The 23,806-nt window shown below is 46.5% G+C and overlaps 3 protein-coding genes across 13 annotated transcripts; 2 read left to right on the top strand and 1 right to left on the bottom strand.

The window, feature by feature from the left end:
• Positions 1-3,222: 3,222 nt before the first annotated feature.
• On the top strand, positions 3,223-4,254 carry CCDC89 (coiled-coil domain containing 89; the record flags this gene model as incomplete). Its single annotated transcript, XM_080338642.1, is given in 4 exon segments — positions 3,223-3,311; positions 3,313-3,709; positions 3,711-3,794; positions 3,796-4,254. Coding segments are annotated over 4 exon segments (1,029 nt in total).
• Positions 4,255-7,506: 3,252 nt separating this feature from the next.
• CREBZF (CREB/ATF bZIP transcription factor) lies at positions 7,507-11,741 on the top strand. Its single transcript, XM_080357280.1, has 3 exons — positions 7,507-8,462; positions 9,152-9,229; positions 10,592-11,741. The coding sequence occupies exons 1-2, from the start codon at positions 7,537-7,539 to the stop codon at positions 9,198-9,200; spliced, it is 975 nt and encodes a 324-aa protein (XP_080213406.1). The 5' UTR covers positions 7,507-7,536; the 3' UTR covers positions 9,201-9,229; positions 10,592-11,741.
• Positions 11,742-14,177: 2,436 nt separating this feature from the next.
• On the bottom strand, positions 14,178-22,801 carry LOC308048273 (transmembrane protein 126A-like). Of its 11 annotated transcripts, none has more exons than XM_080357301.1 (7): positions 22,785-22,801; positions 22,368-22,464; positions 21,488-21,536; positions 19,985-20,109; positions 16,903-17,096; positions 16,401-16,515; positions 14,178-14,636 (listed from the first exon to the last, which is right to left on the bottom strand). In XM_080357301.1, the coding sequence occupies exons 4-7, from the start codon at positions 20,098-20,100 to the stop codon at positions 14,432-14,434; spliced, it is 630 nt and encodes a 209-aa protein (XP_080213427.1). In that variant the 5' UTR covers positions 20,101-20,109; positions 21,488-21,536; positions 22,368-22,464; positions 22,785-22,801; the 3' UTR covers positions 14,178-14,431. The 11 variants fall into 11 exon arrangements, with proteins under 11 accessions (XP_080213427.1, XP_080213424.1, XP_080213418.1 ...); XM_080357298.1 differs by lacking the exon at positions 22,785-22,801 and adding an exon at positions 22,685-22,746; XM_080357292.1 differs by lacking the exon at positions 22,785-22,801 and adding an exon at positions 22,685-22,745 and having other exon boundaries at positions 22,368-22,439.
• Positions 22,802-23,806: the final 1,005 nt, after the last annotated feature.

The following is a 23,806-nucleotide window of genomic DNA, read 5'->3' as shown; positions in this document are numbered from 1 at the left end:
ATCTCCTTATCTTTGGTCAAATACATCTTGTATTTAACTGCTCTTGAACCACCCTACAGCCAGAAACTGCATTTTGTCATTATCTCAAGAGACACTGCTTAACGCTACACTAAACAGATCAAAACACAGTTTTGATTTCAAAAAGCTACCTGAACATGAGCATTTACTTGTGCACTGCACTTGTAATTAATTAGTGTGATTAACTAGTATGACACAGCGGTATTATGTACTCATCTAGATTAACCAAGAAATTGAGCCAAGTAACAAAAGGGGCCCTTTAGCGCAAAAATTCAGTGCTCCTTCTTAATTTTTAAGACCTTTTTAATACCTGGGGACTATTACAGGTAAACTATAACAAACTATAAGGACAGTTGCCACCACAGACAAAAGGAATCATATCCTTGTGCGTCCACATTTACAGGAGGCCAGCAGAGGCGTTCAGAGCACTGCCTTTGAGAAGTGTAGTAGCACTTAACACCAGATGTTTTAAAGTTATTTTTCTCATTGTTAGTCTGCCATGGATTCTGCATCAAGCTATAGATCTTCAACTTAAAGATTTTCAGCAGATCTCTAGTAGCTGTGCTTATCTTTTTACTGTTTTACTGTTGTCATACCCAATAAAAGTCAAGGCTGTCCAGGTGGGATGGACTTCAGAGGGGAAGATGACAAACCAACCTGCTTTATTAGTGGAAAAAGTACTTTGATTACCCCATACATGCTGTATGATTTAATTATAGAGCAGAAACAGTGTGATTTCAGCTCCTGCTAAAGGATATTGTGTTGATTTATTAAAAGGTGCTCCAAAGGTAATGGCTACATCTAATCATGTAAACCAGCAGGAATTTTGAATTGAAAATATCTAACTCAAGTTGTGCAAAATTTAATTTTTTAAAAAAATTATTGGTATTTTTTTGATATTCCTTTGAATGTGGTTCACATAATAAATACAGCTTTCCAGAAAATTCATAGTCATTCCTCTCTACAGGAGTATGTTCCAGATCGATAATATGTTGATAGAGAAATGCAAGTATATGAAGCTGATTAGGGCAAAAAGTTTCAGGAAAGTAGTTTCTTTGCTCTACAGTCAAAAGGAAAGGTTTTAGTCATCTATAACCAAACTTTAAATGTGTGTAGTTCGTTACTAAGGGGCAGTTTGATAAATTAATAACTATACTTTGATTCTTAATTCCGGTTCACTGTTATGATGAAGCAGCCATGCTCCTAGAATGTCTTTATGAATAAAGAGAAATGAAGGGGAGAAACACAAGGCTTCCCCACTTCTTTTTGTTCTCTTTCACTTTACCAGCTCATCTTTGGCTTTAGCCCAGATTGGTTTTTTTTTTTGGGGTACACATAAACGTATATGTGTCTGTTCCAAATAACACCATTTTCACTTCTGATAAACCAGGTGTTTTGAAATCCTGGCTCTCATGTTCTGTGTTCTGCAACTTCCCATTCCTGTTTCTACCTCCCATTTCTACAAGGAAGGCTCTAAACCTGAGCTGCTGCAGCAACTATTCTATGAAATCCTTTTCCATTCTATGATTGTATGACCTCACATCCCTCTGATTTTACCCATTTTGAAAGATCCGGTACTTGCCTTGTTTGCTTCGTATCCTTCACCCACATCACTCGCTCCTCTTTGCTTCGTATCCTTTTCCAGTGGAGTCACAAAAACATGCACCAACTTTCTCCTTCCAGCTACATTCATTTTTTCCTTTTCTATCCTATTTTCTTTAACTGCCCTTGCCCTAAACAACTTGTGACTTTATTCAGCAGGAATAAATACCCAGATTTGGTAAGTGGACCTTCGGCATGTTCTGAGAAGGTCAGAGCCTGCCCTTGGGATCTCCTCTGGCACAAGCCGAGACAGAGGCATTCTTCAGACTTGGAGAAATCCTCTTTCCCAAATCTGGGTGCTTTTGGAGTGTCAGCAGTGTTTGTTTGTTAAAAAAGCCTCCCAGCTCTTTCAGCCACACTGCCAGATGAAGACATGAGCCCTGGGCTGACTGGATTCAGCTTCTTATTTCCACGAGACACTAAACCCTGCAGCAGGAGTGACAACAAAGGGTCAGGGGAAAGAAAACACCTGGTAAGAAAACACTTTCCTCCTATTAAACCCTGCTCTTCACTGTGTTTCCACTGAACAGCCTCAACCTTTCAGTCCATCCCCCTCTCCTCTGTTTTTCCAGATGTTTTGGCAGGATCCAAGGCAGCTGCAGCAGCAGGAACTGCAAAACGGTGGTAGTGTCCCAACCAATGGTCACCACTGTGCAGTTCTGAAACACTCCATGCTTCACAGGCATGAATTTACTTTGGCTATACGTTATTTTTCATCCTTCCTTTAAGGTGGCTCCTTCCCACGTCTTATCTTCTCCAGTCAAAGCCCAGGAATTCACAAAATGTGGTCATCAACACGCTGTTTAATGTGCTGCGTAGTTCCAGATGTGTCTAAATCAAGAACTCGTAGATCAGTTTTAGGCTGACTTTTCATGTCTTGGTAGCACACTGTACGATTAGGCACCAACAACCATTTTGGAGCCAATGTAATCCAAATATTTCCCTTATTTTCTCATGAGAAACCAGACTTTTAAAACTACATACCTAAAATAATGCAGCAAATCAGTGTCAAAACTCAAATGATGAACCACTTCTCCAGGCACAAAGTCTTTGTATCACAGGGTATTCAGTAATTATTAGCATTGTATAGATCTTTTATTCATAAATCTCTAAGCATGGGATAAAGCCATTCAGTTATTTTTATGGAACAATATACTATTAAAATTGTATAAGTCAATTAGAAGTTGATTTAACTCTCCACGTTTTACTTGCATTTATAATACCAAATCTGTAGGAGAAAATAAAGGCAGAGGAAAATGATTGCTTAAGGAATTATTTACAGCTTTATCACTTGCAAGCTTTTTACCTAAATATAATAGTACTTCTTGTAGCTACAACAACAGCGCTTTGAGAAGAATAATTAGCAAAGCTACTAATCAGCAAATGAATAGGCTTGCATAAATACTAAGCCACAATTCTTTGCTTTTGCATTCTCTGGACTTCCAGAAGAACTCCTGCAGCTTCTGGCAGTGATGGTGGCCACATAACCATTGGGTACCATTTAATTATGCTGAATGTCACTAAAAAAGGCAATCACTGTAAAATTTTGTCTCATCTTTGCGTGAGACAGGGGCTCCGTGGCTCAGGATGAGAGAGGTGGGGATGGCCAACCCCAGAAGTGACCCAGAGATGGGTAAAGACATGGAAGATCTGACAAAAGGCCTGGAGGAACTCTCTGAGAGCCCTGAAGAGCAAGAGGGCTCTGCTGCATTCACACCTGGAACAGCAGCATCACCTCATCTGTATACTGAAGAAAAAAGCAGACGATGCACGTAAACGCTGCAGGGGCCTGGAGCAGCTCAACGTGGAGCTGGAGAACCTGAGGACAGAAGATGCTGTGAAAATGAAAAGCCAGATGCAACAGATTCAGTATTTGGAGAAGTGTTTCATGGATCTGGCCAAAAGCCATGAACAAATGATCCAGTTCAAGAACGAACACAGAAAACAGCATATGCAGCTGTGGGAGGAGAATACACACCTGCAGCAGGAGAATGAGAAGCTCTTCAGCCAGGCTGGGAGGGAGAAGGAAGCCAAAGTGCTCCAGCTTGGTGCCCAGCCCAGAAAGCTCTTGCAGCAGGTTGAGTCCTTACAGAAAAAAATGTGCTTACGAGAGTCGCAGGGCCCAGGAGCGAGAAAATGAGCTGCTGGAAGCTCAGAACCAGCAAGCAAGTGCCTAACGGTTGGGAAGTTGATTTCCTAAAAAAAACAGGTGCAAAACCTCAAGAGAAGCACCAACAGACTCTTGCATGGGTTGAGCAGGCACAAAGTCAGCAGAGAGCTTGGGGCAGCAAGCTGCAAACCAAGCTGGAGAGGGCAAACGAGAAGGAGCGACTCCTGAGCCTGGCGATGGAGAGGGGCAAGGCTCTGCAAGATAAGCATCAGGAAATTCGGCAGCTGGGGAAGAAGCTGGAGACAGCAGAACAAGCCAGGCAGAGAGCAGGAAAGCGCCTCGTGACAGAGGCGGCAGCAGCGGACAATGATCCGAAGGTCCAAGAGCTCCAACAACAGCTGGAAAGCAGCAAGCGGGCTCACCACGAGCTCTCACTGCAGCTTGATGCTTACAGCAAGCACAGCACAGGTTTATTGACTAAAGAAAATGCGCTGAACATCAAACTCCATCATTTTATTGCATAACTGCAGCTTTCTGTTCTGTTCTCGGCTCGGCAGGTGCCTCTATCACAACACACTACTGTGTTTTGTTCCTCTCCATAAGACCGTGTCATGAAGGCACCCCAAAGTTAGTTTAGATGGACAACAGGGTCCAAACCAAATTTTTATTCTGTAAAGAAAGTCCAGCAGATTAACCGGTGGAAGACGGGGTTTTAGCTCTCCAATAGTGACATAAATACAGGTTCAAGTATCAGACGAGTGCAGCAAATAATAACAATGGAGATCCACGGTGTGCATACACGTAGTTCACCAAAAACAATGCCAGAGCCGTCCCTAACTCCGGGAAAAGTATATACTTGCCTGAATCTGGCAAGGAATTATTAAAGAAAATACACATGCTTATATTTAAGCACAGAATAAGCACCCACAATCCTGTGAGGAATTATTAAAGAAAATTTTATCACTCACCCACGTGGCTCAGTGGTGGGAATCCCGGTCCCAGATTACCTTAGGCAGCCATCCTGCCTAAGGCGGAGGGCTCTCGGCCACAGACTTTGGCCCATGCTCCAAGAGGTCCGCACAACCGGCAGCTGGCCTTGTCGAGGGTCCCATTTATATAGCTTTGTCAGATCTGACTGTAGACATTCCAGAAGCTTCTCTGCACCCCCACTCTGGCTGTGGGATGTCCTGAAGCTTCTAAGCACCCCCACTCTGGCTGTGGGCGCTCAGTGGCTCCTTGGCACCTCTACACCCCCTCTTCCTCTATCTTAATGACCCTGGTCAGCGGGTTCTGGGGTTAAAACAAAAGCAGCTGTTAACCCCATTGCAGGAGAGGGGCAGGTGGGAGATGTGTCTGCACCTTCCATATCGAAGGAAGGGAGGGGGAGAGAAGGGGGTGTGCATCTGCCACAGACCGTCTTCTGATTTCTCTGTTATTTACCAGCTAACATCCTCCTCCAAGGCCTGTTCTGTAGCCTCTTTCTTTGTTAGACTTTTATGTAAGATCTACACTGTTAAATTTGAACAGGGACTGTTGCACTAGTCAAACCTGCAATACGAAAGATGAGGGTGGGAAATCATAAAATTTCAATTTATTTGGTCCTAACCTCTGCTGTAACAAAGATTTTAATTTTTTAAAGTTAAAACCACATTATTTTCCAAGATGGACAAATGCTCAAACCCTGAGTCTTTTGTGCTTGATTCTCCCTTGAAGTTCAACAGAGGTTGAGCATTTAAGAGGTAACAGCAAAGCTCCAAGAAAGAAATCCCACCTTGCAGTGTTTATGTCGGGAACAGTCATGATTCAGCACCTTAACAGGTCAAAACTAATATCACACAAGAGCTGATGTTCAAACAAATTATTGTGTATAGTTGTCCAGTAGTCTTGTGGGTTTCTACAGTTGTTTTAGTCTTATTTAATGTTATGTCACTGTTCAGCTCAAATAAATTGACAGGTCTTTGGAGTGATTTCAATAATCTTTGAAATAGGTTGAGGTTCTAGATGCTCCGCCAGTTTAAGTGTTTTCTGGTTTTTTGGTGTTTCCTGTAAAAAGCAGTGATGCACAAAATGGAAGGGTGTATGTCTGGCAGTTTTTGACAAAAGTCTTCCCCTTTCCTGTCAGCACTGTGGGACAGAGGCATCCTCTTCTCTCTTGCCTTTCTCCCAGCAAAGGAGATTTTTGGCTGCTGAATTACAGCTCCTGCTCTTTAAGTCTCCAACAAAATACCCCGTGATGGGCCAAATGGCATCATCCCCCACCTGGGCTGTAGGCAGCTCCTTCGAGAGCTCTCCAAGTTCTTTCCCATGTGTGTAAGTCATGGGGTTACGCAATGCTGTGCCCAGTTCAGGCAGCTCTCAGTTCTGAGCGTCTACGAAGCAGCAGCACCATGTCAAACTTTGTAACTCAAGCCCCATGCTCAGAAATGGCCAGAAGATCCTGCAGCTTGTGACAAGTTCATCTGAAGGACTTAACGAAGCAGACATGGTTTCTAAAGAAGTAGTAACTATCACCAGACTTGTCTTCTGAACTTCTCCAGACTCTCCTTGAACCCACACAGTGCCAGATGAGAAGTGCTGCTCTACTCCGCCCTGCACGACAAACCACAGCCTTTCCTTTGACCTGGCTCCTGTAAGTGTCGTTCCACACCAGTTTTACGGACCACAGCCTCCTGCTTTTCGACTGCCTTTTTTCCCCTGACCGGCCCACCCTGCATGCATGTTGAATTAATCTAAATGCAGGCATCTGCAGTGTCAACAGCAGCTGACCCAGGCTACGTACTAGGCCCATGTTCTGAGACGAAGGAACACAGCAGGACTTGAGTTGGCTGCTCTAATTACTAATAGTTGATAGGAAGTGAGGAGTGCCCATTTTCCTCCGGTGACTACACCGGCATTTAAAACCAGGTACCTAAACAGTCTATATCTGGGCTGGGGTCACCCACTCACTGTGACAGAACAGCCCCACACACCTCCAGCCCAGCCCCTGCTGCCCTCAGGTGGGAAAATCCCCAAAACACCGCCAGCCCCATGGGCCATTCCTGTTCCCTGGCTGCATCTGTGGGTGAGAGACCCCAACACCTCCTCATCTCCCCCACACACACCTCCCCACACACACTCCTCACCCCCACACCCTCACAGAATCACACGATGTCCTGAGCTGGATCCCACAAGGATCATGGAGTCCAACTCCTGTCCCTGCACAGGACACCCCACAGTTCACACCGTGTGCCTGAGGACGTTGTCCAGTCTCTTCTTGAACACTGTCAGGCTTGGGGCCGTGACACCTCCCTGGGGAGCCTGTTCAGTGTCCAGCACCCTCTGGGTGAAGAACCTTTTCCTAATGTCCAACCTGAACCTCCCCTGGCACATCTTCCTGCCATTCCCTCGGGTTCTGTCACTGGTCACCAGAGAGAAGAGCTCAGCCCTGCCCCTCCTCCTCCCCTTGTGAGGAAGCTGCAGCCGCCATGAGCTCTCCCCTCAGTCTCCTCTTCTCCAGGCTGAACAAACCCAGTGACTTCAGCCGCTCCTCATACGGCTTCCCCTCCAAACCCCTCACCGCCTTCCATGCCCCGCTACATCCCCGCTCACCCCCCTTGCCCACCCCCACAATCTCCCCTCAGCCGCCGCCGCCGTTTCCCGCGCGCGGGCGCAGTCGCGCGGCGCCCCCTCCCCTCCCCTCCCGCTCCCCCCGCTCTGAGGGCGCCGCTTCCCGACAGGCACCGCGGCGGGAGCGCCGGGCCGCAGCCTCGCGCCGCTCTCCTCAGGCTCGGCCCGGTCCCGGTCCCGGCCCGCCCGGTGCCGCCGCCATGCGCCACAGCCTCACCCAGCTGCTGGCGGCCTCCTCCGGCGGAGCCAGCCCCTCGGGCGCCGTCTGGCCGCTGGCCGGCGCGGGGCAGGCCCCGAGAGGGCGGGATGGCGGCGGGGAAGGGGATCCGGGCCCCGCGCGGCCCAAACAACAGCAGCCGCCGCGGCGGGAGGCGGGCGCCCTGGAGCCGCGGCGGCAGGAGAAGGAGCCGGAGACGCCCGGGGTCCCACTGGAGGTGTGGGAGCAAGAGGACTGGTTCCCGGGGCTGGAGCTGGGAGACCTGTTGGAGGCGGCCCGGCCGGACTGGGACCTGGACGCGGAACTGAGCGGCTGTTTCTGTGGGGAACCGGAGCCGCTGCCCCCGCCAGGCCAGGGCCAGAGGCCGGCGGCGCCCGGGCGGCGCAGCGGCGGGACCGGCAGCCGGCTGAAAGCGGCGGCGGCGGCGCGGCTGAACCGGCTGAAGAAGAAGCAGTACGTGCTGGGGCTGGAGAGCCGCCTCCAGGGCCTGGCTGCCGAGAACCGCCAGCTCCGGGACCGCAACCGCGGCCTGAGCCGCCGCTTGCGAGAGCTGGAGCGGGAGAGCAGTTACCTGCGGGCCGTGCTGGCGAACCAGAGCGCCCTGGGCCAGCTCCTCAGCCGCCTGGCCGGGATCCGCGCCGGCGGGCTGCAGCTCAGCACCAGCCTCTTCAGGGACACGGGCGGCCCCCGCCTCCAGCAGCACCTCCAGCAGCACCTCCAGCCCGCCGGCGAGAGCAGCGACCACGACTACGCCTTGCCCAGCGCCCGGCCCGCCGGCCCGGAGGAGGCGGCGGAGCCGGAGGAGGAGTGGGTGTCCCCCGGCGGGATCTGCCTCCACGTGGACCGGGATCAGGTGTCAGTGGAGTTCTGCTCCATCTGTGCTCGGCGAGCGGCGGCCTCCTTCAAAATGTAGGGTCAAGTACCTGCTGCAAGTACTCATGGGGTTCTCGTCCCTGTAGGGGGGGCCTCGCGTCGTGGTGGAGGAAGCAGGCGATGGTGCGGAGGAAAGAAAAAATAATAATGAAAAAAAAGTACAGTGGTGATGGGGTGGTATTGGGGGAGATGCAGAGGAGGGGAACCTGGCGCTTAAGTGGCCAGAGTGACAAAAAAATATCTGTCGAACGGCACATTGGGAGCCAGGTGGTGGCCTTGGTTAAAGGTCACGTACACCTGGCGTGTGGATTGTAGCGGTCTGAGCCTGTTTGGTGTGAGAGTCGTGCAGAGCCGCGTACAGCAGTGCGGTAATTGTCGTGCAAACTGACACGCGCGTGTACACGCAGAGGTGCCGCCAGAGCCCGTTTGCAGCGCTTGGGTGGAAAGATCATGCCGACCTGATGCATGAAGGTGTGCTCGGTTCCGCTTCGCAGTTGCCAGTAAAAGATAACGCTGACTACCCGGTCTTGAGTCAGATAATGTCTAGCCTGCTTATCCTGAGGAGCCGAAAAATGCTTGCTTAGAAAACCAAATCAAAAACTTCATTAAGACATCGTCACTGGACAGACTTAAGAAAAAAAATAGTAATGATCGGCAAAAGAAAGCATGCATATGAAATTGTACTGCATCTCAGTTATACATTACTATTAAAACCTCTCTGACAGTTTCTCTTTTAGGTGCTTGCCCTGCCAGGCTCCGTTGTGTAGGGGTTAAAGAACAGTCGTTTTCCACCTCGCAACCTGGTAAGGATCAATATATTCCCATAATGCGGTATCAGACAGTTTGCTTTGCTTATGCCAGTCTCTTGTGATGACTGGTTCAGGAAATGATTTCTCTGGTCCTTGGCCTACTCTGCCAAAATGTTTCTAGCTCTGGATGATAACTAACAGTGAAAATTACAATCATGTCATTCTAATTAGCTGTTTTCCCCTTTTCCTTTTTTTTTAAATTAATATGCTCATAGTAGCAAATACATGAGCTATGTTTTGAATTAAAAAATGAATGCTTATGCCATTTGAAATAGGAATTTTCCATTGAACTAAATATCTGATGAGCTGAAAAGGGAAAATATGCTAATAAGTGGAATGTGACATTTACAGACTTTTATCATAGGGCACTGTCCCAAAAGTGTAAGTAAATTTCTTTTTAAATGGCAAAAAAAAAATAGAATTTGTGACCTGTTGGTTTAAAATACTGTCTAGTGTTAGGGATGCACGGTACCTTTAAAAAGTCTTTCTCTAGCTTGCTCTAATTCATGGTGCAGAGTTTTTGCCTGATTAAATGAAACCTGAACAGTGGTTATATCTGTACAGTGGAATCCTAATGCAGAGGAGTCACTTTTTTTTTGCATGGACCTCTAACGAGAATTGCGGTTTGAAGAATGCAGTGCATCGAAGTAACTCGTTACTTTAGCTTCCCATAAGTAATCTCTATGCCCATACACACTGAAATTCCTGTTACTTCAATGTAGCTTTAAATTCTAAAGATACTGCATGTATATGCATGTGCTTAATTTTACTGTAGAGTTCTTACTTTAGCCTCTTACAGTATCCAGAAATCTATACCTTTATATAATTAGGCACAGTTTGGAGACAAGCAAATTACATATCTTGAGGCTAATGATTTGAAGAATGCTCCATAATTAACTGAGACAGGAGGAAAAATAGTTTGACAAACAATAGCGTGTGTTTTCTTGTACTAGGCAGTGTTTCTCCATATCACAAAAATGAGTGGGTTGTTTTTTTCAGTTGTATTATAACATTTAGGTTGTTTATATGTATGTCAGTTGGGGGAAGAAGGATTGTGAAAATGATAACATGTAAAGTGAGGTTTCACAAAGAATAGATTTTCCTAAAACAGTTTCATTCAGTAACTTTAAAAAAATATTCTATTTAGTGTTTTATGAAGTCTTGTTTCTTAAAGCCTTAAATTTTGGGTTTAAGGCTAAAGAGAAGGTGAAAGCGTTTTCTCTCAGTCATTTGTTTTGTTGGTGCTAGACCCAATCAAGTGTTCATCAATATAAGACGAGTTTGATTCTTTGTGAAACATCACTATGTGAAAAAGTATATGTGTATTTAGCATCCTTGTTTTTCTTTATGCTAAAGTGGATTCAGCTGTGTTGGGGCAGAAGAGACGGGACCAGCTGCTGGCCACATTTCCTGCTTTATTTTAAAAGGTAGTATCAGAAATGATAATAAAGAGGTAACAGGGCTTTTGCTGTCTTTGGTTTAAAGAAAAAAAAAAGTTGAATGCTGGTATCATTTACTGTCATCCAAGATGATGTTTTTAAAAGACAATGTCTTACCAAACAGGTTTTACTCCACTGTTTGCAGAATTCCAGCTGTTCAGAGTATATTACCAGCACAAAAGAGACTCGGTGGGGTCTGTGTTACCTTACACCTCTGTGGTGGCATCAACAGGACTGTTCAAAGTTTCAGTCTTGGGTTGGGTAACCCCGCATTAACTGACGGGTTATACCAGTGCCCCAGGGGTCAGAGTTAACCATCCCGACCTGTACTGATACGCAAAATGGAAATAATTGAGTTAAATTAAACCCAGGCTCAGTCTGCCTAGCACAGACTTCGTGAACATCCTTTATTTTGAAGTTTAACATGCTTGATGAAAAGCTAAACACTAATGTAGCAAGTACGGGATGTTACGATGGCATTTTTACTGCTACTTCAGTGCAGAAGTGTTTCTTAAGTTAACTTAAATATGCATTCTTTCCTTTTGCATCACTGCTAAATGGTAGGGGTCAGGGACCTAGTTCTGGTCTCTGTTGTGAACCTGCACATCGCTCCAGTCATGAAACTACCTGTGAGCTGTGTCTGAGAGTAGCTGATTTTCTGACATGCAAAATGATTTATGCTGGTACAAGAACAGAGTTGAGTCCCAAGAAAGTAAGTGGCTGCAGGCATTTCTAGTGCCTACTGAATCATATTTAAACCAAATAGAGGAGAGGAAGTTATTTGAAACTCTAACCAACTGTACTATCTGTATGGTGTATTATTAATGTAGCTTTTTGAAGTGGAAGCCTTGAAATGACATAACTTAATACTTGAAAATATATTGTAAATGTTTCTTTGTAAGTATGTGCCATCCAGATAAGAATACAATATCATAATAAAATCAGACCTGTTGATCTTTCCATTTATGGGCTCAAACGTTTTTTCCTCTTTTTCTTCTTGCTTTGAGTGGTTCATTACAGTAAATGGGAAAACAGAAAGGGGAAAATGCTGTTGCTGCTGTCTGTGGGGGGTCATCTGTTGGAAAACAAGATAAAATGGATCAGGGTATGCAGGAGAAATGTTCTTACTCATATGTCTTTCAACTTAATTTTGTGTTGAGGACAAAATGAAGGTGTTATTCCTTGAACTGAAGATAAAATTGTACTCTCAGAATCACCACTCCTTGTATTTTACAGTTGTTTTTCTTTCTTAATATTTTATTGATGTGGATGTCTTTGATCAATAATCCACGGAGGCGTAGAATACTTAGATAAATGCTTCTGTGGTCTACTGGCATCTTCCTCCTTTCTGTCCCATTTTTAGGTTCTGAAGTTTGATGACTAGTTAATAATGTGCTGTTAAACCATAATCTTTCATCAGATTGTTATTTCCATGCTCAACACTGGAGTGTAACAAAAGGTTTGTGGATGTCGCAGGGACAAGACCTATTTAAAACTCCAGAGTGAGCCATGTGCAGTAGCCTTTGATTTCCATTAATTTTAAATGCTTTATCTGTAGAGAGCAGTTGAAATAGCGTGCTGGCTTTCTAGCACCCAGGCATTCTAGTGAAAGCAGTCTGCAACATTGCTTAAAAGTGTAAAAAGATGCTCACGTGCTCTGCCTTTTTGTCCTCCAGTTGTAGAAAATACAGTTCAGCACTGAAACTTGGTTTGTTGAACTGTACGTACCACAAAACCAAGTGCCATCAGGGTTAAACTGCGTGGCTGCACTACCTTCACTTAACAGTATTTCTCCACCTGACAGCCACTTGAAAAATGTTTAGTGTTTAAACAAGAAACAATTTAATGCACGGTTCTCTGTTAGTCCTTTACAGTTCAACTCCAGTGCTGTGACTCTTAGTACCCTGTAAATTAAATTCTCTCTCTTTCCCCTGAATAGTGGAGCATCAAGGAGGAAAAAACAAACCGGTGTTTCTGCATCTCTAGATGCCTGGAGAGAGGATCTCAAAGGAAATGTAGGGAACCATCCTCCAACACTTGGCACCTCTTGGTACTCCCTGATTAACAGATGTCACTTGTCAAAACTGCAATCAGTTTTCCCTATGAAACCCAGAAATCTTTTGCAAAACACAAAGCCTTTTGTAAATTTACTGATGTTTTTTAAAAAAACTGATGTTCTCTAGAGCTTGTAGTTAAAGAGATTTTCTGCTAGAATCAACAATATTGTTGATAGTGTTGTGTTTGCTATTAGGCTATAGATGTCTCAGGGATATATTAGGTATGGGGGGGTTGTTCAGACAGGCTCTATGTTTAAAGAATGTCTAAAATTGTATGTTGACAGTAGCTGATGCTACAGTTTTTCACTCAGTCTAATGGGATACACAGATTTAGATAAATAATTCTGCCTTTGCTCATGATGCCAGGAGCCAGAGTGGGCTGGGCACGGAGAGATGAGGGTGTCATTTGCAGGGGGCTGTGGAATACATTGTAATGTTGAGATTCACCATAAAAAATGGTACATATAGATGATACAATTAGTGCTTTTTTGATTCTTGTCTACAGCTGGTCTCTTGGTATTCTTTTGGCAGTAGTTTAGACCTGGAGTAGTCAGAAGTCCATCAGTTGAGGTTGTACATTAGACACATGCCATTCTTCAAAAAAAATGCAACCAAAATTGTGATGCCTAGTCTGCGACTGGCTGGTTTTCACTGAAACAGTAAAGTATACAACTGAAACCTGTTCTAACTCAGATTTTCCAATGGGGAGGCAGCATTTGTGAGCAGTTTGGTACAGCTGGTAGGACGCCAACAACTTGTAAAAGCTCATCCTTCCACTTGTTGAGCTGTACAAGGTGCATTGTGCTCAGCCTATGAAAGGGGGAACGGAAGGAGGGTTTCCACATTTCTGTGAGGGCACTTCTTCACATACCAGCGTGCTAGAATTTACTGACAGCATCTTGGTGTCCTGCAGAATTTTGAAGCAGTTTCAGTCTTTATTCTTCAACTTACTTTTGAAAATTTTTTGTTTTCCTCCTAGTTATCCAAGGAGAATTAGTGTACAACTGAAACGTTTCCTTTTTTATGAACACACCACCTTTCTTGCCTGAGGATTCGATAGCTGACCTTTGACATGACCAATGCTGAATACTTAAAATACCTATTTGCACTTTGTATATTCATCAGTTTTGATGGAAACAAATATTGGTCTTTGCAACTTACTAAAATCTTAGAAAAATACTGTGATAACAGTGTTCTCTCCAATGCACAGAGTGACCTTTGGAAGAGCCTGAATGGGGTCATCTCATGCAAAAACTTCTGTGCTAGCAGAATAGAGGAAAGTTCAGGGAGAAAAATACTCAGATTTTGACAAATCTCTAGAACAACCTTGCTTTGACCCCTCGCCCCGCCTGTTTTTTTTATGACTGTGATTTGCATTATGAAGCAAAGACCCTTTTTCAATTATAGTCATTTATACAGCTCCCAAAAGATGCAGCATCACCTTAGAGCGAAACACTAAACATGCAATATAAGTGTTGTTTTTTTTTCTCATTTCCAGAGAAAACCACCTGTCCTTACAAAGCTGTTATTCGTGTTATACTCTAAACTGGACATAATGAAACACTTCAGTTGCATTTAAGTTTAGAACTGAGAAGAATGACAATGCAGAGTCTTTAGCTTTTGTCTTTCAATTAAAAATGACTGCAAGCACCAACTTCTTTCTTTGTTTATTATGGTTACTTATCCAAAACGGATTAACTTCATGCTTCTAACTCTTCAGGATCCCTCCTAGTGTTCATTTGCTCCAGTATTTTGATGTATATTCCATGATGTTTAGTGGCAAGATATATTCCAGTTAGAGCCTGTACAAGTACAGCCCAACTCATCTTTCTAAAGACAGGCTGAGCAACTGTGACCCAGAAGCGAAACAGATTTTCTTTCCCTGGCAAGGGAGATGACGAATACCTAAACAACATAAACAGTGGTAGAAACTTTTTTCTTTCCATCCAATTTAAGCACCAATAGTTAACATTAAAGTCATTACAAATATTGAGGTAGCTATTCATTCTCTCCTTCCAAGTTAAATTCACCTGTTTGGGACTGAGCTCTCTGGATAAATGCCATAAACCATCCTGACCACAGTACTGATGTCTCACCATCCCCTCACTGCTCTGACCCAATCCACAGAATTCCACCTCCCAGGGAGTTGGGCCGCTGGGTTCTGCCCCGGGTCGGTCACGTCTCTTGACCGAACAGCCAAACAGCACTTAAGCAGCGATCGGCACCACTTGGCAGGGCAGCAGCCACCATCTGGTGTACCCAGGCCACAAAGTGATCAGAGCGTTGGAACAGCTCTGCTGGGAGGACAGGCTGAGAGAGTTGGGGTTGTTCAGCCTGGAAAAGAGAAGGCTCCGGGGAGACCTTATTGTGGCCTTTCAGTACTTAAAAGGGGCCTGTAAGAAAGATGGGGACAGACATTTTAGCAGGGCCTGTTGTGACAGGACAAGGGGTGATGGTTTTAAACTAAAGGAGGGAGGATTCAAGCCAGACATGAGGAAGGAATTTTTTACACTGAGGGTGGTGAAACCCTGTCCCAGGTTGGCCAGGGAGGTGGTGGATGCCCCATCCCTGGAGACATCCCAGGCCAGGCTGGACGGGGCTCTGAGCAACCTGATCTGGGTGAAGATGTCCCTGCTCATGGCAGGGGTGGCACTGGATGAGCTGTGAAGGTCCTTTCCAACCCAAACTGTTCTGTGATTCTGTGATCACAGATGGCTTGTCAGGTTCCAGCTAAACCCAGGTGCTTTACAGTGTATCTATCAGTTTGCAGATCCTGTTACACCTTGGAGGCTTCATGTAGCTCTTACTAACTGTGCCTTGTAATTACAGGACCTTAATGCAAATCCCCTTCCATGTACTAAAAGCCTACAACAAGATCACAGAATCACAGAATGTTAAGGATCGGAAGGGACCTCAAAAGATCATCCAGTCCAATCCCCCCACCAGAGCAGGAACACCCAGATGAGGTTACACAGGAAGGTGTCCAGGTGGGTTTGAATGTCTCCAGAGAAGGAGACTCCACAACCCTCCTGGGCAGCCTGTTCCAGTGTTCTGTCACCCTCACTGAGAAGAAGTTTCTTCTCAAATTTAAGTGGAACCTCTTGTGTTCCAGTTTGAACCCATTACCCCTTGTCCTACTGTTGGTTGTCACTGAGAAGAGCCTGGCTCTGTCCTCATGGCACTCACCTTTTATATATTTGTAAATATTAATAAGGTCACCCCTCAGTCTCTTCTTCTCCAGGCTCCAGAGCCCCAGCTCCCTCAGCCTTTCCTCACACAAGAGATGCTCCACTCCATCATCTTTGTTGCCCTGCGCTGGACTCTCTCCAGCAGTTCCCTGTCCTTCTGGAACTGAGGGGCCCAGAACTGGACACAATATTCCAGGTGTGGTCTCACCAGGGCAGAGCAGAGGGGAAGGAGAACATCTCTGACCTACTAACCACCTCCCTTCTAATCCACCCCAGGATGCCATTGGCCTTCCTGGCCACAAGGGCCCAGTGGTGGCTCATGGTCATCCTGCTGTCCACCAGGACCCCCAGGTCCCTTTCCCCTATGCTGGTGTACATCGAGTATAAATCCACAGAATTTAAATTGAGAACTGAAGATTTGACCAACAAATCTTTTGAACAAACAAATACACTTCACTCATTTCAAGTTGACGAGACATACCTGGCTGCCAGGCTTGCGTTCATGGGGAGAGCCAGGAACACTGGGTAGAGCCCACCCACAGCAGCCCCTATCAATCCTCCTCTGACCACAGTGCAGACCTCGCAGCTTAGCTCACCTGCGTGACAAGGATAGTTCACTGTCAATATTCACATTGTTCAAGAATTTATCACTTCAAAGTTGACCTTCAAGTGAAATCATACGGATGGGGGAAACCTGACTGCTTTGTTGAAGTCACTTTTAGATGACTGCGTGAAAAATCCTAAAAATCAGTGATGCGTAGCAGAATTTTTTAATAAACATAAATACACATATGTATCTCCTTTCCCACTCAACTTCAAGGACTCCCTGCTGCTCCTTGTGTTATATAACCTGTTTTTCAAACCCTGCTTTACAAACTGATGTTTTTCACCACAGCAGTTCAGCAGAGAGGAAAAGCTCCTCTAGTGTTACACTGTGTGCAAAAGCTTTTTTAGAAAAAGACAAGGAATAATGAGGTTTTTACCTGAAAATAAAGGTTCACGCACAAAAACTTCATAAACTGCTGCTGTTGAAAGAAACGGAATAACAGCCATTGGCAAAGCCGAGATGAAGGCAGCTTTTCTGACGTGGAGGATGTTCCTGAAGAAGTTATTTCCTGCTAAGCCACACAAGCTTGAGTTTGCTGCGAGGAAGTATGATCCATGGTTACAGAGGTTCCTGTGGAAGAAGCAAAGTCGCTTCAGCAACTGAGAACTGTAAAAAAAATGGTTTACTCAGCGCTACAATTCACTTCTGAATATCCTACAGTAAGAGGTCAAATCTCTTGCTGTAGGTAAGGGTGTAAATCTTGCTGGTGCAAAACAGAGAGTAACTACTTTCAAAAGCAACCAGTACGGCGTCCTTTCTGTATGTCCAAGTTTACACACACCTCAAGAATGAAGTGACAGAAAAGCTAAGCAGCTTTTTCTACATTTTTGTTTTAATTATGGCTAATGGAAACTTCATGAAATCTGCTCTCCTAATTAGGAAGTTTCTAAGGAGAATGTTTTCCCAAGTGAAACTTTAAAAATGTACCTATATAATCCTGTATTCATCCTTGTTTCTAGCCTGCTTATGCAAAAATATAGATTTAGTTTCAACAGAAGAGCTTACAGGAGAGATCAGGTGGGACAACGGAGACCTGGCAATAACCATCTCAGGCGCTGCTGACGGAGCATTTGCAGTGATGCTGCAGCCTTCCTCACATGCGTGGAACACGGGAGTTTAAGGTCCTACCTTGCTGGGAGGTCCTACCAGTTAAAGGTTTAATACTGGTTTACAGAACTGGAGCTTCTCTTTTTTCCCTTTGTAACAGGGGGACTGGATTCTGCTCTCTACCATGTTTTTAACACCCTGTTTAGAGCAGCTACTTGTGTTGCAATCTGCCACACGGTGAAGGCAGAACAGAATGACGCCTGGTCGGAGACGGTCAGCATTTAATATCTCAACAAACAGCTTCCACTTGAGTCCGTTCCATCACAGCAGGTAACACAAGAGAGGGAATCAAAAACCGTGCCAGTTTTACAAGCCTGATAAACAGCTTATGGTTGATTTCATTTGCCTCACACAAGGAAGTTGTGCATTACCTGCAGCGTTATATCTGCCATAAACGGTTAGTGGAAACAACTCTTTGCTTCAGTTTTTCACATATCTAAATTTCCCAGAACGATAACTATTGCCAGGCAAAGCCACTAACTGGAAGGCATTCCAATTCTGAGCCTGTGCCAATATCACTATATGAAAAGTGTATCTTTAAAACGCATTCTAAGTTGGATTTACCACTAACACCCCAAAGAAAATAAAATCCTTAACCGGTCACAAAATTTACGCTAGGCCCAATGTCATATTTATTTGCAAAACTGTCAAATGGCTAAGCCATTTACCAATTAAAATATGTGATTTTTTAAAAATCCACCTGTTTAAAACTTCCACATTTTAATGCTTAGAGTAACATTAAGCACTGACAAACCATTTAAAAAAGAGACTTCAGAGACACAGGTGCTAATTCTGCAAAATCTAAACCATCAAAAACACCTGACATCAGTGACACCAACTATTTCTCATTCTCAACAGGAAAGTACTTTCATTCTTGGTTCATAGCAGATTTTCAAACATGAAAACAGGCTACCAACAATACCATTCTGATACTGTATAGCAGAACTTGTCTGGTCAGATCTCTCTTGCCCTTTTTTAGGAGCCATGTTTCTTTTCTTGGGGTTTTAAAAAGAAAAAGGCTTTTTTGCTTTTCAAATCACCGTTCTCCCAATACTGGCTGTCACTCACAGAAATGTCCCCAGAGTACAGATTCTGCAAACCAGCCATTTAATTCCACTGGTATGTTTAAAATCACAGGCAGTGAATTGCACGTGTGCATATACATACGCATAGAGGGCCGCAACTAAAATTGAGCAGCATATCCAAGAATCCAAACTACAGCACATGAACGTACCCAGGACCAGCGGAATCTGCTCAGAGTTACTGACGTACAGAACTGCTACACTGCAGGGAAGAAAGGGAGGATGGAATGATTGGGTGGTATTTTTTTCTTTTAATACTAACTTCTCTAGTTTTAAACCCAAGAACTTTGTTGAGCACGAACTCTCAGCCTGGCTGCAGGATGCTTCCTCTTCCCTTCCATCCACCAGCAATCTCCCCTCTGGATATACAAACTTAAAATCCTGTCAGGGCGGTTTAAAATAAAGCTGCACACCCCAGCACCTATTTCTTTCCAAAGCCCAGCAGTCCCCATGTACCACAGTCTCTACAAAGATGTTCCCACCTCATCACAGAGGAACCTGCCTCCCCGTGAGCTCCCCAGCTTTTCTGGGGAAGGGGAAGTGTTATAAGGTCAATGTGAGGGTGGCAGATCCTACACAAAGCTCTGACTCTAATGGGAGGGATAAAACCTCAACCTTACAGAACCAGCTCGGGTTCAGTGAGGTTTTGCAGTGAAATGCAGTATCACAAAACACAACGAGGCTGTTTGCAAGGCCCAGAAGGCATTTAGCTGTTTCTGTGCTGCGCAGAACCCTGCCGATAAGCCCGCACGACTCTGGCTGACTTGTTCACCGCCACCTGGCCACCTCAGCCTCGCCTTCCTGAAAGGGAGAGCAGCACACAATGAAATGCAGGAACTGGCAGGTTGATGCTCCCTCAGTTCTGGCCCCAGGCCAGCCCTGTGGGACACAAGATGACTCCTGCAGCATCACAAGAGTATCTGCCTTATGCTCTCCAGCATTTCAGTTTCCTGGAAGATTTATCAGCTCTAGTACAGGGCTGTACGAATGCTCAGAGCCAGTATGGGCTGACCAGCCATCCCATGACCTTAAGCACTGGGGAGCATGTGCCAGAAACAAGGCGAGCAGGACCAGAGATAACAGTGAACTAACCATATTTAAAAAACAAAAAGCAAGTTTTCTGTTCTGGACAGGAAAATGCATCTTCACAATTATATATTTTTATAACTGCAAGGAAGATTTGCAATTCAAGAGTAAGGGAAAAGAAAAGCCTCCAAAAGACTTGAAATGTTTGCTGCACTTATCTTCATTTATTTTACCAGCACTTACTGATCCGCTTTAGGAAGCTCATTGAATATCTTTTGTATGATTTCCATCCGCTTAAATCTTTCCAAAAATAGCCTTTGCTGCGGAGTATCTACTTCAAGAAATTCTCTTCCTGTCATCTTGAAGTCCTGGATCATACGGAACAAACAAACAAATGCAATCAAAGTTACACAGCCCCGGCACGTATCAAATAAACATTCAGACTTTTTTTGGCACCACGCAATCACAAATGCATTTCCTACTTTTCATGGCAGACTTTTCAGATGCAAAGGGCACAATCCAGCTACAGGAATCTATGATATTTATGACTACACAAACTCTACCAAACTGCTTTCTTCAGTGATGTTGCAGCTGTGCTTTGGCAGTCGCTCTGAGCCAACTTAAGCACTCGCTGTGATGAAAATGGACCATCTAAACCTCCAGATACTCCTGTCCAAGCACCTCCAGCCCTGGGGCCACACAACAGCTTGGATCAGGAAACACAAAGGTGAAAACTGCTCAGAGGAACAAAGGGCACTATACTTGTTTTTTTCTAGCCAGATCACCTTCTAACACAAGGAGCCCTAACGCCAGCAGCACAAGGGAAGGCACTAACAGGACAACAGCTTTTGGCAATACTCCAGGTTTAAATTGAATTAACCATCAAATAGAAATAGGAAAAAATAAATCCATAGTTTGTAAAGATTTAAAGAAATAATGAACGTATCTCCTCTCCTTTTATATTCCACAGCTAAGAACACTCTTTATTGGTACTCTTAGCCAGAGACATATTGAAGTCAAAGTGTACAGCTGTTTATGTGGCAAGGTTTTGGTAGAGGGGGGCATACATGGGTGGCTTCTGCGAGAAGATGCCAGAAACTGCCCCTGTGTCCAACAGAGCCAATGCCACCAGCTCCAAGATGGACCCACTGCTGGCCAAGGCTGAGCCCATCAGCAACACCGGTCAGACCACTCTCATAAAATATTTGAGAAGAGTTCAAAACTGCTGCAGAACAGCAGCTGAGAGAGAGGACTGAGAATATGTGAGAGAAACAACTCTGCAGACACCAAGGTCAGTGCAGAAGGAGGGCAGGAGGTGCTCCTGGCAGCCCGTGGTGCAGACCATGGTGGGACTGGCTGTCCCCTGCAGCACATGGAGGTCCATGGTGGAGCATATCTTCACCTGCAGCCCAGGGAGGACCCCACGCTGGAGCAGGTGGATGCCCAAAGGAAACTGTGACCCTGAGGGAAGCCCATGCTGGAACAGGTTCCTGGCAAAACCTGTGACCCCGTGGAGAGAGGAGCCAACGCTGGAGCAGGTTTGCTGGCAGGACTTGTGACCCCATGGGGGACCCAGGTTGGAGCATCCTGTTCCTGAAGGACTGCACCCTGTGGAGGAGACCAGTGCTGGAACAGTTCATGAAGAACGGTCTCTCTTGGGAGGGACCCCACACTGGAGCAGGGACAGAGCGTGAGGAGCAGCAGAGACGTTTGATGAACTGACCACAACCCCCATTCCCCACCTACCTGCACTGCTCAGTGGGAGGAGGAAGAAAAATCGGGAGTGAAACTGAGCCTGGAAACAAGGGGGGGAAGGTGTTTTAAGATTTGTTCTTGTTTCTCATTATCCTCTTCTGTTCAGTTGGCAATAAACTAAAGAGAGAGACCGCATCTGGAATATTGTGTCCAGTTCTGGGCCCCTCAGTTCCAGCAGGACAGGGAACTGCTGGAGAGGGTCCAGCACAGGGCAACAAAGATGCTGAAGGGAGTGGAGCATCTCCTGTGTGAGGAAAGGCTGAGGGAGCTGGGTCTCTTTAGTTTGGAGGAGACTGAGGGGTGACCTCATTAATGTTTACAGATATATAAAGGGTGAGTGTCATGAGGATGGAGCCAGGCTCTTCTCGGTGACAACCAATGATAGGACAAGGGGTAATGGGTTCAAACTGGAACACAGGAGGTTCCACTTAAATTTGAGAAGAAACTTCTTCTCAGTGAGGGTAACAGAGCCTGGCCCAGGCTGCCCAGGGGGGTTGTGGAGTCTCCTACTCTGCAGACATTCAAAACCCACCTGGACACCTTCCTGTGTAACCTCATCTGGGCGTTCCTGCTCCATGGGGGATTGCACTGGATGATCTTTTGAGGTCCCTTCTGATCCCTGACATTCTGTGATTCTATTTTCTCTAAAATCTAGCCTGTTTTGCCTGTGATGACAACTGGTGAGTGATCTCTCTGTCCTTATCTCAACCCACAAGCTTTTCTTCATCTCTTTTCCCCCCATTCTGCTGAAGGGAGTCAGCAGCTCTGTGGGCACCTGTTAAACCTTGTAATTAGTGATTCAAATGCTTTTTTCTTGATATTTTTTCCCCAGATGAAAGTGTCCCACATTTACTCTGCTCATCATACTCACCTGAAGCTTCTTTTACAATCCGAGATCGGCGGGGCCTGCTCCCGTCTTGAGTCCTCTTGCTTCCACCCTGCCCTGGAGGAGGGTCCCCAAATCTGTTCTTTGCGTCAACCAGATGGACATGACGTCACGGGACTCCCCTCCCCCAGTCCCCGGGTTTTAACCCCGACAGCCGTTAGCGACCGTTACCGACGACCGTTAACCCGCTCAGCGCCGCCCCCGTACCGCGTTCGCCCTCACGGCCTTCCCGCCAGGGCCGAGCTGCGACCTGCCCGACCTTGAGCCGTCCCGGCAGCGCCGCCGCTCCCGCCCTTACCGACCTGCTCCCGCCGCCTACAACATGGCTCCTCCCGCCTCACGCCCCGCTTGTGGGCGCCGCCATCTTACCCGCCCACATGACCCAGAGCCTTCAAAGGACACCTTTGATTGGGTTTCCCCCGCCGGCCCAGCATGGCGGCTCCCGATTGGCTGCGCGCCGGCGGGGCGGGAGGTCAGCGCCCGGCCCGGCGCTCGTTGCTAAGGGCGGCGGATGGCGGCGGCGGCGGCTCCTCCATGGAGACGGGGCTGAGCGGGGACCCTGCAGCCGGCGGCCGGGACGCGGGGACTCCCCCTAGCGGAGCGAGGAGCCTTCGATGGGGGGAGGCCCAGTCCTCGGGGTAACCCGCTGACCCCCTCCCCTCAGCCCCGCGCCCCCTCCCGCTTCCCCCCCTCAGCGCCCGCATCGACCCCTTCCCTCACCCAGCTCCTTCGTGCTCCCCATGCCGCCCCCCTCGCCCCGGTCGTGTCTCCCTCGGCCCCGCCTCCACCCCCTCCCTCAGCCCCTCGGCCTCTCAGCAACCGAGGGGAACCGTCCACCCCCCGTAGTTCCCCTCACCCCGTCCCGCACCGACCCGGCCTCGGGAAGCAACAACCGGTCCCTTTCGGGGCGGGAGAAGCGAAGGGGGGAGGGGACAGACGCGACACAACCCAACTGTGAACGGGAGAGAGGGAAACCAGAGCCGCCCCCTCCCCCCCCCCCAACACCAGTTCCCATCTCCTGAGGAAGACGATGCAGAGCGGAGCCCCGTCCTGTGCGGGGAGGGGAAGCCTGTGGAGCTTGTCCGCCTTTTTCATACTTTTTCTTCACGAGGAAAATCAAAAAAATCCATCCCGTTTCTGTTTCTCTCTCTTTTTTTTTTTTTTTTTTTTTAAATTATTTTCCAGAAAAAGGGAGAGAGAGACTGAGAGAGGCTCGTATTGAAGCCAACCAGCTGCGCCTCTGAGCGGGAAACCCTGGACCGATCTCATGGCTTTTTATTTCCCTAACACCGCATTATCTCTGAAAGAAATGAACGTTTTGTGAGGCTCGTCCCCTCACTCTCCTCATCCCTCTTTCACGAGGTGGCTGCTGTGCGAGGGAAGAAATGGCACCAAGTAAATGATTCCAGCAGAAAGCAAATCTG

Source organism: Nesoenas mayeri, assembly GCF_963082525.1.
Source record: "Nesoenas mayeri genome assembly, chromosome: 1".
NCBI classification, from domain to species: domain Eukaryota; kingdom Metazoa; phylum Chordata; class Aves; order Columbiformes; family Columbidae; genus Nesoenas; species Nesoenas mayeri.
Note: the sequence above shows the minus strand (reverse complement) of the source record. Positions and strands in the feature narration are given on the sequence as shown.